At 48.7% G+C, this 14,238-nt stretch overlaps 1 protein-coding gene across 1 annotated transcript; it reads left to right on the forward strand.

The window, feature by feature from the left end:
* The first annotated feature begins 332 nt into the window (after positions 1–332).
* On the forward strand, positions 333–14,164 carry CCNF (cyclin F). Its single transcript, XM_061992658.1, has 17 exons — positions 333–392; positions 2,969–3,123; positions 3,514–3,620; positions 5,065–5,132; positions 5,879–6,072; positions 6,529–6,582; positions 7,092–7,196; positions 7,759–7,836; positions 8,237–8,388; positions 8,686–8,850; positions 9,232–9,355; positions 9,976–10,156; positions 10,579–10,666; positions 11,195–11,294; positions 11,604–11,734; positions 11,928–12,097; positions 12,612–14,164. Exons 1-17 carry the CDS (start codon positions 380–382, stop codon positions 13,058–13,060), a joined length of 2,334 nt encoding a protein of 777 aa, XP_061848642.1. The 5' UTR covers positions 333–379; the 3' UTR covers positions 13,061–14,164.
* The last annotated feature ends 74 nt before the right edge of the window (positions 14,165–14,238 follow it).

Raw genomic sequence — 14,238 nt, forward strand, 5'->3', positions numbered from 1 at the left:
CGCCAACTGCCCCGATTCGAATTCGCATCCTCGTCGCCCAATCAGCGCCCTCGGGCGCGGGTCTGGCCCCGCCTCCCCGCGGCCGCTCGACCAATCGCGGAGCCTGTTGTGTTTAAAAAAAAAGTGCGCGCGGCCAGTAGGCGTCGCCGAGCGGAGCCCGGCCTATGGCGGGCGGGGGCGGGGCCATGAGGGGGCGTGGCCTGGCCGCCTGCGCCTTCCCTGACCCGCGCTGAGGCGAGGGGGCGTGGCTAATGGGGCGTGATCTTCCCAAGCCACGCCTCCCGGCCGGCCAGGCCCCGCCCCCGCGCGGCGCCCCTCAGTCGGCGCCGGGCTGTGCTGGGCGCGGCGGCCTGCGCTCGCTCCTCGGGGACGCGCGGCGATGAAGGCGGGCGGTGAGTGCGGGCCCGGCCGCGGGCTCCCGCGGTGCCGCTTCATCCCTCTCTCCCTCTCTCCCTCTGTGCTCTAAGCGCCTCCGCGGTTACCTCTGGCCGCCCAGCCCCGCGCTGTGCCCAACCCGAGGGTGCGCTGAGGGCGGTGGGAGGTGAGGGCAGCGCTGAGTTGAGCCGCGGGTGCTGCCCGGACACCCACCTGAGGGGCGGCTGCGGGGCCCGGCGGCGGTGGCGGGGCTGTGGCGGGGCTGTGGCGGCTGCGCGCCCAAATTCAAACGGGGCGGCGGTGGCGCGGCCGGGCCCGGGCGGGGGGCGCGGACGGGCAGCGCCGCGGCCTCCTCCCGCCTCGGAAACGGCTCTGCCCGCGGAGCGCTGCCCGCCCGCGTCCCCCGCCCGGGGGCTCTTCTTCTCCCATCCCGCTAGCTGGCAGATGTCTGAGCGCTCTTGCGCCTCTGCCTTCCGAACCAGCCCTGGTGATGTGCGGAGTAACTCGTAAGACGTTCGGGAAGGTGTTGAGTGCGAAAGGATGAGCGGGAGAGCCCATTCAAACGTCAGGAAAGCCGAGTTTTGCTCTAACGCGGTTACTCAGAGCGCTTGTGGAGTCTCCGTCCTCAGAGACGGGATGGGCAGCCCATTGCAGCAGAGCACACCGAGGCAGAATGCTTGGGCTGGATGATCGCCAGAGAGTTCCTCCAGCCTAAACCACTCCCGAGCTTGTGAAGCCACACATTGAAAATCTCCCTTTCTGGCTTCCTGTCTTTTGAAATCCATTTGTCCTCTTTCCCCGAGCTGCCCTGTGATCCTCAGTCCTTCAAGTGTTCAACGAGGTTTCATTGTCATTGCTCCGTTTTCTTTTTCATGACAATAATACTGCTGAAGTTTTTTCCAGGGAGAAAGAGCATGTAAAGGATAGCAGTGTTCTGCCCTGCAGGTGTCAACAAGCTTTTATTTTTCATAGGAATAGCTTTTTAATAGACAGGTATGTGCTACTGGTGAGACATTGGATGCTATTTTATATCAGGCTGGTGGTTCACTTCATTAAACCTGAAGTGCTAAGGTCATTAAGAGCGTGTATGTACAGATGCATTAACACATCTCTGAGCAAGGCACGAGGATCTAATGGGCTAGTCCATGTGTTTTATCCCTTTGCTGCACCTGCAGCTAGTAAAAGCTGTTGGTCTTCCCAAAGAGAAGCAGCAATGTGTTGCTTCTCCAGTCAATCACTGAAGCTCTGGGGGAAGGATCAGAGGTTAGTATGAGATCATGAGGCTTTCTGTGTGTTGGGTCATAGCTAGGAGATGTTAAATGCTTAAAGCAGAAGAGCAGACCAAAGGAGAAGAAATATTAATGGAGACAAATAGTTGACTTACTAAAGTTCTCAGTCTTCACCTTGGCTTTTCAGCCACTTTCTTTGTGAAAAGAAATCTTGAGAGCTGCTTTGTTCTGTCATTTTACACCTTTGACCTGATCATCTACAGAGGCTGCTTAGCTCTGACTTGATTTTACTGCATAAATAGCATGTGGTGTCTTGGTACAGGTATTATACTGCTCATAGTGCTCTCCTTGACATCAAAAATACACAGCCTAATAATGAGCTAGTGTAAAGGGGGTAATTCTAGCCCTTGCATGGTGCACAGTATTGGGCTCCCTGATGGACACTGTGTCTCTTAAGCTTTTTAAGATGAAGGAAAAGCTATTTCACTGTTGAGGTGAGGGAGCCCTGGCCCAGGCTGCCCAGGGAGGATGTGGAGGCTCCTTCTCAGGAGGTTTCCAAACCCACCTGGACACGTTCCTGTGTGACCTAATCTAGGTGAACCTGCTTTGGTAGGGAGGTTGGACTAGATGATCTCTAAAGGTCCCTTCCAGCTCCTACCATTCTATGAAATAAATTTCCCAAGTATAATCTCTTCATTTAAGACTTCAACCAGGTTTCCTCTGTTGCTTGTGCAGAGGCCATGGCTCCAGGCATTGGAAAAGGGATTGGTCTTTGTACCCTGGAGTGTGAGTCTCTACCAGTGAGCAGCACTCTTGTGCTCTCTTTGGCTTTACCTCACCTGTTAGAATGTTTTCCTCTCATGAGGAATGCCTTACTGAGGAGCAAAAGGTGGAGGTGATGCCATAATGATTGCTAGAAGGTGCTGAAACTTCAAAGAGCTACCTGCTTCTTAGGGCTCTTCCATGAGCACCCACAGCAGCAACCATCTGCTTTGGAAGATGAGCTTTGGTTTCAGCTCTGGTTGCATTCCAAGGGATGCTTGACAAGGCAAAGTTGGAGCATGGGGAGAAGGTAGCAGTGCTCTAAATATAGTCAAAGGATGGAGTTAGGGCACAGAGGGGTTCTCCTTGGTGAAGAGGACTTGAGCATGAGCCACCCAAGCCTCTTAGTTGCCTACATTGAACAAGTGGCTTAATCTTACAGTATGATGTGACACATTCCATTTCTCTATGGTTAATATGCTTGGAGAAGTGTCCTATGCTGCAGTAAATAAGTACTCCAGAAAGTTTGTGTAGGTCTAGTGCCTTTTTTTCCTGGTGCTGCTCCATCACTAACTAAAGTGTCCTGTGGTTTTGTTTTCCAGTGGTTCACTGTAGATGTTCCAGGTGTTTTTCTTTCCCTTCGAAGAGAAGGATAAGAAAACGGCCTCGAGTCCTGACCTTGTTAAGTCTGCCTGAGGATGTTCTGTTTCATGTTCTGAAGGGCCTTCCTGCTGAGGACATCCTCTCAGTCAGAGCTGTGAGTGTGCTCCTGCTTCCCCTCTGTCACACACTGCTCTTTGCCTTTGGGTGCCAGGGCTGCCTGTGGAAATGGCTGGCTTCTCGTGTCAGGGTGTACCTGAAGAAAACCAAAGGCAACAATTAGGTTTTTGCTGTGCTGGTAACAGCTTTGTTTCTCAGCACTCAAGTTTAAGAGAAACAGCAGCAGCTTTTGAGTGCTCTGTAGGAATTTGGCCTGCTTGGGTCAGTTTGATTTGGCATCTCTTGCCTTAATGGTGATTAGGCAGGTAAGGAGTTATGGTTAGCTTGTGATTAACTAGTTACCTATCTCAAATTGGGTCACAAATATCTGTGTTTCTGTTGGTCCTTTTGCTTTAGTAACTATTATTTTATGCTTCTCCTCTTGCAGGTGCACTCACATCTGAAATACCTGGTGGATAATCATGCTAGTGTTTGGGCATGTGCAAGCTTCCAAGAAATATGGCCTTCTCCAAACAACCTGAAGATGTTTGAAAGGTAAGCTCTAAGAGTCAGATTTGTCTGGTGTGGTAGAAGAGGATGTTGGCAGGTAGACAGGCAATTCTAACCAGTCCTTGCTGTAAGTGGGGGATCTGACTTTCCATTTTTGTGGAAGCCTTTGCTTAGGGTGATGAAGAATTGCTGATTTCATGTCTGAGCTGCATGTACCACAGTTCTTTCTCTTTAAAGGTGTCAATACTTGGAACAGAGCACGTTAACTAAAATCTGTTCCTGGTGCTTCCATGGGAATCATAGAGTTACAGAATGGCTTGGGTTGGAAAGGACCTTAAAGATCATCTTGTTCCAACCCCCCTGCCATGGGCAGGGACACCTTCCACTAGATGAGGTTCTTTTAAGCCCCATCCAATCTGGCCTAGAACACTTCCAGGGATGGGGCATCTTTGGGCAACCTGTGCCAGGGCCTCACGACCCTCAAGGTGAAGAACTTCTTTGTATGTAATCTAACTCTGCCCTCTTCCAGTTTGGAGCCATCACCCCTTGTCCTAACACTGCACTCCCTCATGATGAGTCCCTTCCCAGTGTTCCTGTTGGCCACTTCAGGTGGTGGAATGTGCCAAGTGAACTCAGAGGCTCAAGAGCTCAACCACATTTCCAAGTCTGAGATGGCTTTGGCTCTTGTTGTGCAAACCAGTTTACTGAACAATAGGTACATCTCAGTATTAAACTGAGTGAGGTTTGAGAGGGTAGTGATAAATCTGCTTAAAAAGGATGGAAAGTGTCTTTATCCATCTGATTGGAAGGGACTCCCTCAGTTAAAATGTCCTGATGAGAAATAATTGGAAGCAAAACGATTCTTTGATGCATGTGTTATGCTCTTTGGGAAGAAGGCTACTGTGTGCACCTCAGGGAGGAGCACAAGGGCTTGAGTGTCATAGAATCCCAGAATGGGGTGGTTGGAAGGGCTCTGCAGAGCTCCTCCAGCCCCTGCCAAAGCAGGTTCCTCTTGCTCAAGGGGCACAGGAATGTGTCCAGAGGGGTTTGGAAACCTCCTGAGAAGGAGCCTCCACACCCTCCCTGGGCAGCCTGGGCCAGGGCTCCCTCATCTCAGCACCAAAGGAGCTTCTCCTTAGGTTTAGGGGGAACTTTTTGTGTCCCAGTATATGTCCATTACCCCTTCTCCTGTCTTTGAGGGTCCAAGAACCAAACCATGTTGTTGCATTCTGGCATCAGGGATGTTGTATGGGCATGAGAAACAGTTTCTATGATGTGTCATCACCCTGGATGTTGGCACATGAAAGGGTTGCTGCAGAAATAGCCTCAGCATAGCTGGTGGTTAACTTGGGCAAGGAAAGCACACACTGCTTATGGTCAGTGACTGCCAAATTCCCAGCCCAGCCTCCATCCCAGTAACTTGTTTGCAGATGTGGGCCTGGAAGCAGCTGCTGCTTTCAACCTCAAGTGTCTTTGTTTTCCCATTCAGGGCTGCTGAAAAGGGGAACTTTGAAGCTGCTGTGAAGCTGGGGATAGCATACCTGTACAATGAAGGCTGTAAGTGCAGAAGCCCGGACCTGGGTCTTTGGGGAGATGGCATGACAGAGGGAAGAGTAGATGAGCTAATTGATGAGTGCAAATCAGACTGATTGTTTCACTGTAAAGCTGGCACTTTTCACTGGCTGCCTACAAAGCTTTTTGTGCTGGATCTCAAACAGTGATGCTTTTGTACCAGGGAAGTGTTTACAGGGAGGCCAGTTTGCTGCCTGCAGTGAGTGGCTGGGTCTCATTTGCTCTTCAGTTTTACCTATCAGTGTGGCATTAGCACTGGCCACTAAACTGCTAGCTGCTCAATGACAAGACAGTTCACAGCTCTTTTAGAGAGGAAGTCAATGCAGAGCTTATGAATTCCCATTTTGAAGTTCTCCTTTGCCAACCTCTGAACAAAGCTGCCTACTTCCCTTGTGTGACCTGAGCAGTGACAGGAGGAGCCTCTTTGTAGAGGGTACCAGCAAGGCAGGTGACTTGCATACTGATGCTTGTGCACTGATAGGAACTAACACTGCCTTGAGTGTTGGTATTTGTACAACACCCCCATCCTTGCCCCTAATTGAGGGTGGTTAATAGTTCCTAAAACCCATTGTAGTAAGATACCTTTTTCCCCTCCTTTTGCCATCTTCACTATTTCCAAGGCTCTAAAGGGAAAAGACTGTTCAGCCTTTTCCTGACTGCATCCTATTGTGTCTTGACTTGACTAAACTCCAGTGAAGAAACTCTTGAGTGATTCCTGGCTGCTTTTTCAGTGTCCATCTCCGACGAGGGTCGTGCAGAAGTGAATGGATTAAAGGCCTCTCACTTCTTCAGCCTGGCAGAGCGTCTCAACGTGTGTGCAGCCCCTTTTATCTGGCTTTTCATCCGGCCTCCCTGGTCTTTGAGTGGAAGCTGTTGTAAAGCTGTGGTCTATGAGAGTCTGAAAGCAGAGTGTCAGCTGGAGAAGGTAAGGTTTCTCTCTGCTCTGACCTTTTGACAGAGTATTTGACATAAGATTTAGCTATTTTGGAAGGAAGATTGGTTTCCCCAAGGTGCTGCTGTGTTCTTATTGCTTAACTGCCTGGGCATCAGTCTTTGAAATGAATTTATTGCCAAGCTACACTCGCTGTATCATGAGTGCCGGGGGCCTGTACTGTCTCTCCTGAGAGATTTGGTGCTGTCTCAAAGATAACAGAAGATTGGGGAAAGCAAGGGGGAGGAATGATTGAAAGACAAACAAAATTGCAGTCTGGAATTGCTAGCAAGAAGTGCTGTTGTTTTTCATTGTGTTGTGTAACCTGAATGAACTGAACCTGCTTTAGCAGGGGGTTTGGGCTGAGTGATCTCTAGAGGTCCCTCCCCACCCCCAGCATTCTGTGTTTCTGTGTTCTTTAACAATGCTTTATCTTAATGCTTTCTTCAGGCTCAGAAAGGATCTATTCTCCACTGCTTGGCTAAGGTCTTGAATCTCTTTGAGGTGAGCAGTGTTTCTGCTTGGATGTGTTTGGGTACTTATTTTGGTGATGCTCATGGTGGTTACCTTGATGTGAAAAAGAAGAAATCAGCCAAATACTCTTCTGTTCCTGAAATGACCCAGGAATCTGTTCTCATTAGTTTCACTTACTGGCTGTTTAAATGATCATTGTCAATTCACTTTGTTATACATTCCACAGTGAAATTAATTTGGGCTTGATCATGGGCTTGCAGTGTGTTCAAGTCTCAGAGGAAGCCTTCCACTCAAAAGCATTCAGTGGCAAGCAAGCCAAAAGGCTTTTGCCTAACTGAGGAAAGCCACTGCTTCCTGAGCCTGGATCTTCAAATGGCAGCACTGAGTGGGTGTGAGGGCACCCTTCACAGTCTAAAGGGAGCTTGCAGCTGGTTGATGCTGCTCTGTAGCTTTCAGTACAGAGCTCTTCTGTAGCTTCTTGAGATCTGGCATCCAGTGGGCTGGACAGCAAAAGGAAACATCATGCCTTTTCTTTTTAGGATGAAGAAAAAAGGAAAGAATCCCTTGAAATGCTTGAAGAATCTTCAAAGCAGGGTTGTCTAAACAGCTCCTACCTCCTTTGGGAAAGTAACAGAAAGGCTGCTGTAAGTTTGGGCTGTCTTTTTTTTGTCTCAAGCCAACTTCACTGTCACTTCTGGACCTCTGTTAGATGCAATGAGTGTACACAGAAGGAAATTGCTGTTCTTCAGAGCTTAGCTTCTTCATAAACAAGGAGAGTGCTAAGAACTCTCTCAAATGAGCTTTGGTATCTGCCTTGGTGTTTAAAGTGAATGAGTCTATCAGCAGTTCTAGCTGAGGTGCAAGCAGAAGTTCCTTTATACTAACAATGCTTAAGGCATAGACCCTGCTGGGCTAGTTCTTACTCCAGGAATGGGAGTGGAAGTCTGCCTGTGTTGTCATAGATCTGCCCCAGCTCTCAGGTTGGAATCCCAAGTGGGATGGCTCATCTCCTGTGAGACCTTGGGCAAGAACTGAAGAAACTCTCGAAACCAGCAATGTCAGCATGATGAGAAACAGACTGGTTGCTGACAGAATAGATGTACCCACAGGCAGTGCTGCTTTTTCTCAGGGTATTAGTGCTACAGTCCTTCTGTTCTTCATGTCCAGGTAATGTTTTATGCAATCTGTTGCTGTTCCTCTCTGTAGATGTCAGATCCTGGCAGATACCTCCAAAGTCTCAGGAAGCTACGAGACTATGCAGCAAAGGGCTGCTGGGAAGCACAGGTAAGACTGACTTTCCCCAGGAAAACTGTCTTTCTTTGTCCTTTTCTATACTGCCATTGTAGGGTTAGACTCCTCTCTTTAGAAGCAGAGCCAAAATTGCTCAGTAAGATCTCTATATGCATGTGGGCATCCAGCCTGCAGGTCCTTTTCTTTTAGAAGTCTGTGGGACACTGAGTAAAGGTTGATGGACTTAAAAGCCTGCCCCCCAAAGAGAGGGCTGGGCTCAGCCTGCCTCCTAAAGAAAAGGCTGGGCTCAATGTTTAATCCAAACTAAGAACTATTCATCCAAATAGTCTGTAATGTTTGCTCTCTGTTTTCAGCAGGCCCATCCTGTGCTGCCTTAGTTTGTGTTTGGTTCAAAAAAGAACCCCACCTTTCTTTTGTGTTCTCTCTGCTACAGATAGCTTTAGCCAAAGCTTGTGGGAATGGAAGCCAACTAGGATTAGAAGCAAAATCTTCCAGTGAAATGGTGTCTCAGATCTTTCAGACTTCCCTTCCTATCAGCAAGCAAAGTATCTTCTCAGTGCAGAAAGGAATGAATGAAACAATGAGGTAAGAAGTCAGATCCAGGAGTCAGGCTTCACAGCAGAAGCCATTGCCTAGTTCCCTCATACATCTGTAGAGAGAAACAAAGCTAGAAGGAGGTCTGTTGGGAGGTGGACTTTTTTACTTTACTCTTGTGTTATGTACAGTCAGAGCAATACCTGACACTTCACTGGGGAATTATCAGAACCCTGATGAATCCCATTTCACACACAACTTAAGGCCATTGACCCTTCAGGCCTCTGGCTGCAAATCCTCTGGCCTGAACGGCTTCTAATGTGCACATTGTCTGTCTCTCCTCTCTAGGTACATCCTGATTGATTGGCTGGTAGAAGTAGCCACCATGAAAGACTTCTCTAGCCTGTGCCTACACATGACAGTGGGATGTGTGGATCGTTATTTGAAGCTGAGACCTGTTCCACGGGCTCGACTCCAGCTCCTGGGAATAGCCTGCATGGTCATTTGCACACGGTAGGTGTCCTGGCTGCTGAGCAGAGCTGGTTAGAATCCCAGAACAGTGGGGTTTGGAGGGACCCTGTAAGGAACAACTGCAGCAATGTTAGTTTGGTCTGCTCTGCTCAGATGAAGTGCATGGTGTGGCAGAAAGTTGTTATTCTGTGTTAATTTCCTTAATATCTTCCATTTCAACCTAGGAGAGGTTTCCTAAATGAGGAAGCTTCTAGTAGGTAGTTCCAGCTTAAAGCTGAAATCAATGGAGAGCTGCTATTCAGTCTTTCCTATTTGTACCTGGGAAAGCACCTCAGAGTTGTTTATCTGCCACAAAAACATGAGTGCCCAGGGGCAGGAATTCCCTTTCTTTTGAGGCTAACTTCATAACGTTCCATGTTGCAGTTTCATCAGCAAAGAGATCTTGACAATAAGGGAAGCTGTTTGGCTCACAGACAACACCTACAAGTATGAAGACTTGGTCAGGATGATGGGGGAGATCATTTCTGCCCTAGAAGGAAAGATAAGGGTGAGTTTGGAAAGCAGATGGGGAGTTGTTTTACCCCTTGGGCTGCTCTTCAAGTCAGGTTGTTGTAATTAGGACTTCTCCTTATCAAAGGTGTTGGGGGGTTATGTCAGTGTTCTCAATCCACTGTAGAGACCCTGCATAGAGTCAGGGAATCGTGTTGGTTGGCAAAGCCCTTGGAGCTGCTGCAGTCCCAGCCCTCCCCTCACCCTGCCCAGCACTGACCCACAGCCCTCAGCACCTCAGCCCCACACCTTTGGGATCCCTCCAGGGCTGGGCACTGCCCCAGCTCCCTGGGCAGCCTGGCACAGGGGCTCACACCCCTCTCAGGGAAACAGTTGTGCCTCAGCTCCAGCCTCACCCTCCCCTGGGGCAACTGGAGGCCACATTTCAGAGCAGGCAGATACAAACCCTCTGTCTCTCTGTAGAGGTCCAAACTTCAGTTTTAAGAAGCCATTTATTTCACTGGAGAATGTTTCAATGTCAGTGTAGGAGCTAAAAAAACCCCCAACATAACAAGAAACTACTCTAATGTGATGAAAACAGCATCTCCTGGAAACAACTGTTCTAAATACATGGTGTTTGTGTTATATGTCCAACCTCTGTTCTCCTTTCTGCACTAGATACCCACCATTGTGGACTACAAGGAAGTGTTGTCAAACGTGGTCTCTCTGGAGAGGAGAACCCTTCACCTTTACAGCTTCATTTGTGAGCTGTCTCTCCTAAACACGAGCCTCTGTGTGTATTCCCCAGCTCAGCTGGCTGCTGCAGCACTGCTGCTGGCCAAGATCCTGCAAAGGCAAGGTAAGGAACCTCCCCTTCAGTGGGGCTGCAGCATGGATGGCAGTCTGCCTTGCCTGTCTGCCTTTGGGTTGTTTTGGTGGTCTTTTGTCTTTAGGCAAGATGTTCCACAAATGAGAAGAGGGGGAGAGGTGTAAGACTGCAAAATGAAGAGTTGAGTTCAGCCTATTTTACCTCTTTAAGAGTTGTGCTGAAGAGTGTCAGCATCACTGTGCAAGCTTTGTGTTTACATGAGACTGAAGACTTATATACTTAGTTTTACCTGGCAAAACGAAGTTAGACCTCTCCTTGAAGCTCATTGTGAACTGGAACCATCCATGCAGGGGCATAAGCTTGTAAAGATTGTGATCTTTAGCCCATAAAGACAGTTCTGATGCCAGAACCAGCAAGCTTTGTGACACAGTATTACTTATTCTCCTCTCCAGCACACCCCTGGACCAGCCAGCTGTCTGAGTGCACCGGTTTCTCTCTTGAAGACCTCTTACCCTGTGTCCTAAGCCTCCACCAAAAGTGGTAATGGTTTTGGAACTCTTTTGGGGGGGCACATGAGTACTTGGATTCCAGCTCTTGCAGATATGATGCAGCTTCAGCCCTTCCCCAGGAAGGAAGTGGCTTGGGGAAACTGCCCTGTCCCTCTCTCAGACTGAGGGGCCCATTCAGGGACAGCTGCTCTGTTTCTCCCACCTGGTACTGGCCTTGGCTCACAGCAGATGGGATGATGCTCCTCAAGGCTGAGCAGCTTAACTGCAACTGGCTTAACTGATGAGCTTCAGGAGTTCCAGTAGCACAAGTGGCTCATGTTTCTTTTTTCAAAGGGTACAAGGCAAAAAGCATCTTTACCTCAAGGAACAGAGAAGGAATGAGATGTTTGTATGCTTAGAAACCAAATGCCCTGGCTAGCTGCTTAGCAGCTCTGCTGAAACCCCAGCTTCCTTAGCACACAGCTGATGGACAGAGGGGAGACTGCTTCAGCTGGCAGGTTTTGTTAACATGGTTGCTTGTGATGCATCCTAAGATCAGGGTTTTCACCTTTCTTCCCAGTTTCCATGATGATGTCCCAAAGGATTACAGGCAGGTGTCCTTGACTGCAGTGAAACAACGCTTCGAAGACGAGCGTTATGAAGAAATAGGCAAAGAAAAGGTGGGTGAGCTCTCTGTCTTCACTTGCTGCTGTCTCACCCTCAGAGCAGGGTGTAGCAGGAGGTAGTAAACTTCAGATAAGGGGGAGTGGGTTCTAACTTTCAACTCTTGGAGGGCAGAGTAAATCAAGTGAGTTTTAGACTTGGGCTGGAGGGACCTTTAACTGCTCTGTTGAGTACATGGGGGAAGATCTCACTTGGGATAGGTTCCTTCTAGAAAAGAAGACAAAGAGCCACCTCCTGGCTGTTTATTCCTTCTGGGAATCAGTCTCATGGTCTAACTCTTATTGTCCCTTTGATGTTTGTTGTAGATGATGAGTTACAGCCACCTCTGTTCGTTGCTGGGTGTGAAACAGGAGGAGCCAGAGCCTAGTCCCCTGCACACAAACGTGGTGGAAATTCAGACTTTCCTTAGCTCTCCCTCTGGAAAGAGAACTAAAAGGCCAGTATAACTCAGCACTGTCAATGTGTCTCAAGGTTATCCTGAGGTCTTTTCCTCCTCTGTGGTATCCTGGGGCTTCACCTTTAAATAGGATCAGTTCTGTAATTACCTTGTCCTGCCTCTTAGGGAAAGGACATAGCTGGAAAGGAAGCCTTGGCTTTCAATGTTTGACTGCTGCATTTTCTTGCTACAGGAGGAGAGAAGACAGCATTCAGGAGGACAGAGGCAGCTTTGTGACTACACCTACGGCAGAGCTATCCACTCAGGAAGAGAGTCTTCTAGATAACTTCCTAGACTGGAGTTTAGATTCCTGCTCTGGTTATGAGGGTGACCAGGAGAGTGAAGGCGAGAGAGATGGAGATGGTGAGGGGGTTTATGCTCCTTCTAAAAAGCAGACAAGAGAATTAAAACTGTCTTTTCATCTTTGCTTAAAACTGTTTCTCAGGCAACAAAAGCCTGAGCTGGAAAAACTCCCCCTTCCCCAGGGCTTAGAACTGTTAAACTGGTTTAGAGGTGTATCTGTCTGTTCTCTTTCTCTGTCCTGCTCCAGAACACGAGGCAGGTTTTGTAGCTGCTTAGCATGTCAAAGTGAGACCATTTTGCACCACAGTGACATGGTAAAGGCCCACTCTTAGGAGCACTGTATTACCTGTTTCTTTTGCTGCCTCTGGGCAGCATCTGCAGTTCCTGAATAGCTCCTGCTACCCACCCAAACAGCCCAGGGGAGCAGGGGGGAAGTTCAAAATGAGGGTGAACTCAGTGCCCTCCCCTCATGTGTAAGTAGGCAGAAGGTTTATGGCATTGCTTGTGGGTTTTTTTCCTGCCTGCTTGATGTTTCCCAAATCAAAACTGACCTCCTTCTTTTCTTACCCCCCAGTGACAGCTCCCAGTGGGATCTTGGATGTTACAGTGGTCTATATGGATCCTGCAGAGCACTGCTGCCAGGACTCCAGTGATGAAGACACCTTAGCTCTGGAGTGGGCTGGACATGCACCACCACTGAGGGAGGCCAAGCTGCTGCCAGATGCCACTGCCAGCCTTTCACCATATCTCACCCCAAGAAATCCAAAGCTGGAAGGGAGCTCAGGCTACTCTTCTGTCAACAGTGCTAGTCCCACATCATCTGTGGAAGGCAGCCTTGGAGTACCTCTGAAACCTACCTCAGCCCTGCCCAAGGAGCCATGCCTGCCTCAGGACCTGCACTTGTGTTTACAGGCAGGCTGTGCCAGGCCCAGTGAGGGCAAGTGTGACAGAAGGCAAGTCAAAAGAAAAAACGTGGCAGAACACAGTGAAGAAAGGCTGAACTTGGGCTTCCTGAGCCTCTGATCTCTTCACACTCTGTCCTTCCTGCAAACAGTATTTCTGTTGTAGTCATACAGGGGAGATAGTGAATAATGGTCAATACCTCCAAAAAGAGCCTTTCCCCTCACCTTTGCCTGTCTTGTACTTCTCTAGCTCATTTCTGTGCTGTTTCCTTCCCTGACAGCTCCCTTCTTAAAGTACTCCCTTGTGTCTGATCCTCTGCAAATGATGATTCCTCTCTCCACATAGGAAACTTGATAGCTCTCTTGTTTGGGTTTTGTCATACCTCACTAGTTACTCTTTGGTGATAGAAAATAACTTGTCCTGTCCTTTGCTGTGTGGCCTGGCACCATCAAAGAAAGGAACTGACTGTGGTTCCCAAGTTACTGGATGTAACACTATGCTTGAATCCTTCCACTTGAAAGACCTTTTTGAGGTTGTGCTGCCTTTTTCTGGCCAGGTACTGTCTCACTCAGCTGGTGCTTCCCTCTTCTGTGTATAAATCATGTGCTGCACTGATACAAGGTTTTTATGGATACAATCAAGAGGTAAATGAAGGCTCACTGCAGGTCTGAGCTTTTTTACCTGCCTCTCAGATGGTTTAACCCCATTTGCCCCTGGCTCTAGTTGCCATGTTTTCCTTGCCTGAAAAAAATTCCTCCTGTGCCTTAATGCTCCACTGCCCAGTAACACTGTGATCTCTGCTGGCCCAGGGGGCTTGAACTGCCACCTCCTTCCTGTCTTGCACCATCTTCCTTGCTCTTTCCACTCATGTGGAACATCACTTGAACACTAGAAGCAGGCAGCAATGCAGGCAGGACAGACAGCCTCAATTTAAGCCTTCCTCGCTGCAAGGGCAGCAGATGCTTTCTGTTGTCAACAATGAAGTCTGTGCTGCTTCAATAAGGAGTTGAGAAGCCACCCAGCCTGACCTCAGCCTCACAAGCCTGGGTTAAAGCTCCTTCAGCCTGTGAAAGGTCTGGAAAACAGCCTTGTGTTTACAAACAGGGAGTGGGTATTGAAATAGCCAAGGTACAAGCCTTCCAGGAGACATCACTGAGTTGAACACTGGAACTGGACTCCACTCCTCTTCCTTTGTGTGGAAGTTACTGGGGCAGAGGGCAACAGTTCAGATACACACCATGTAGTGACTTTTATAAATGGTTTGTGTTTTTTTAATAGAGATGGCTCCCTGTCTTACT

Source organism: Colius striatus, chromosome 3 (assembly GCF_028858725.1).
Source record: "Colius striatus isolate bColStr4 chromosome 3, bColStr4.1.hap1, whole genome shotgun sequence".
NCBI lineage: Eukaryota > Metazoa > Chordata > Aves > Coliiformes > Coliidae > Colius > Colius striatus.

Coding starts and splice junctions, on each gene's coding strand:
- CCNF (XM_061992658.1), top strand. Junction 8,389..8,685: donor GGAATGAATGAAACAATGAG/GTAAGAAGTCAG, acceptor TCTCCTCTCTAG/GTACATCCTGATTGATTGGC. Junction 10,667..11,194: donor CTAAGCCTCCACCAAAAGTG/GTAATGGTTTTG, acceptor CTTTCTTCCCAG/TTTCCATGATGATGTCCCAA.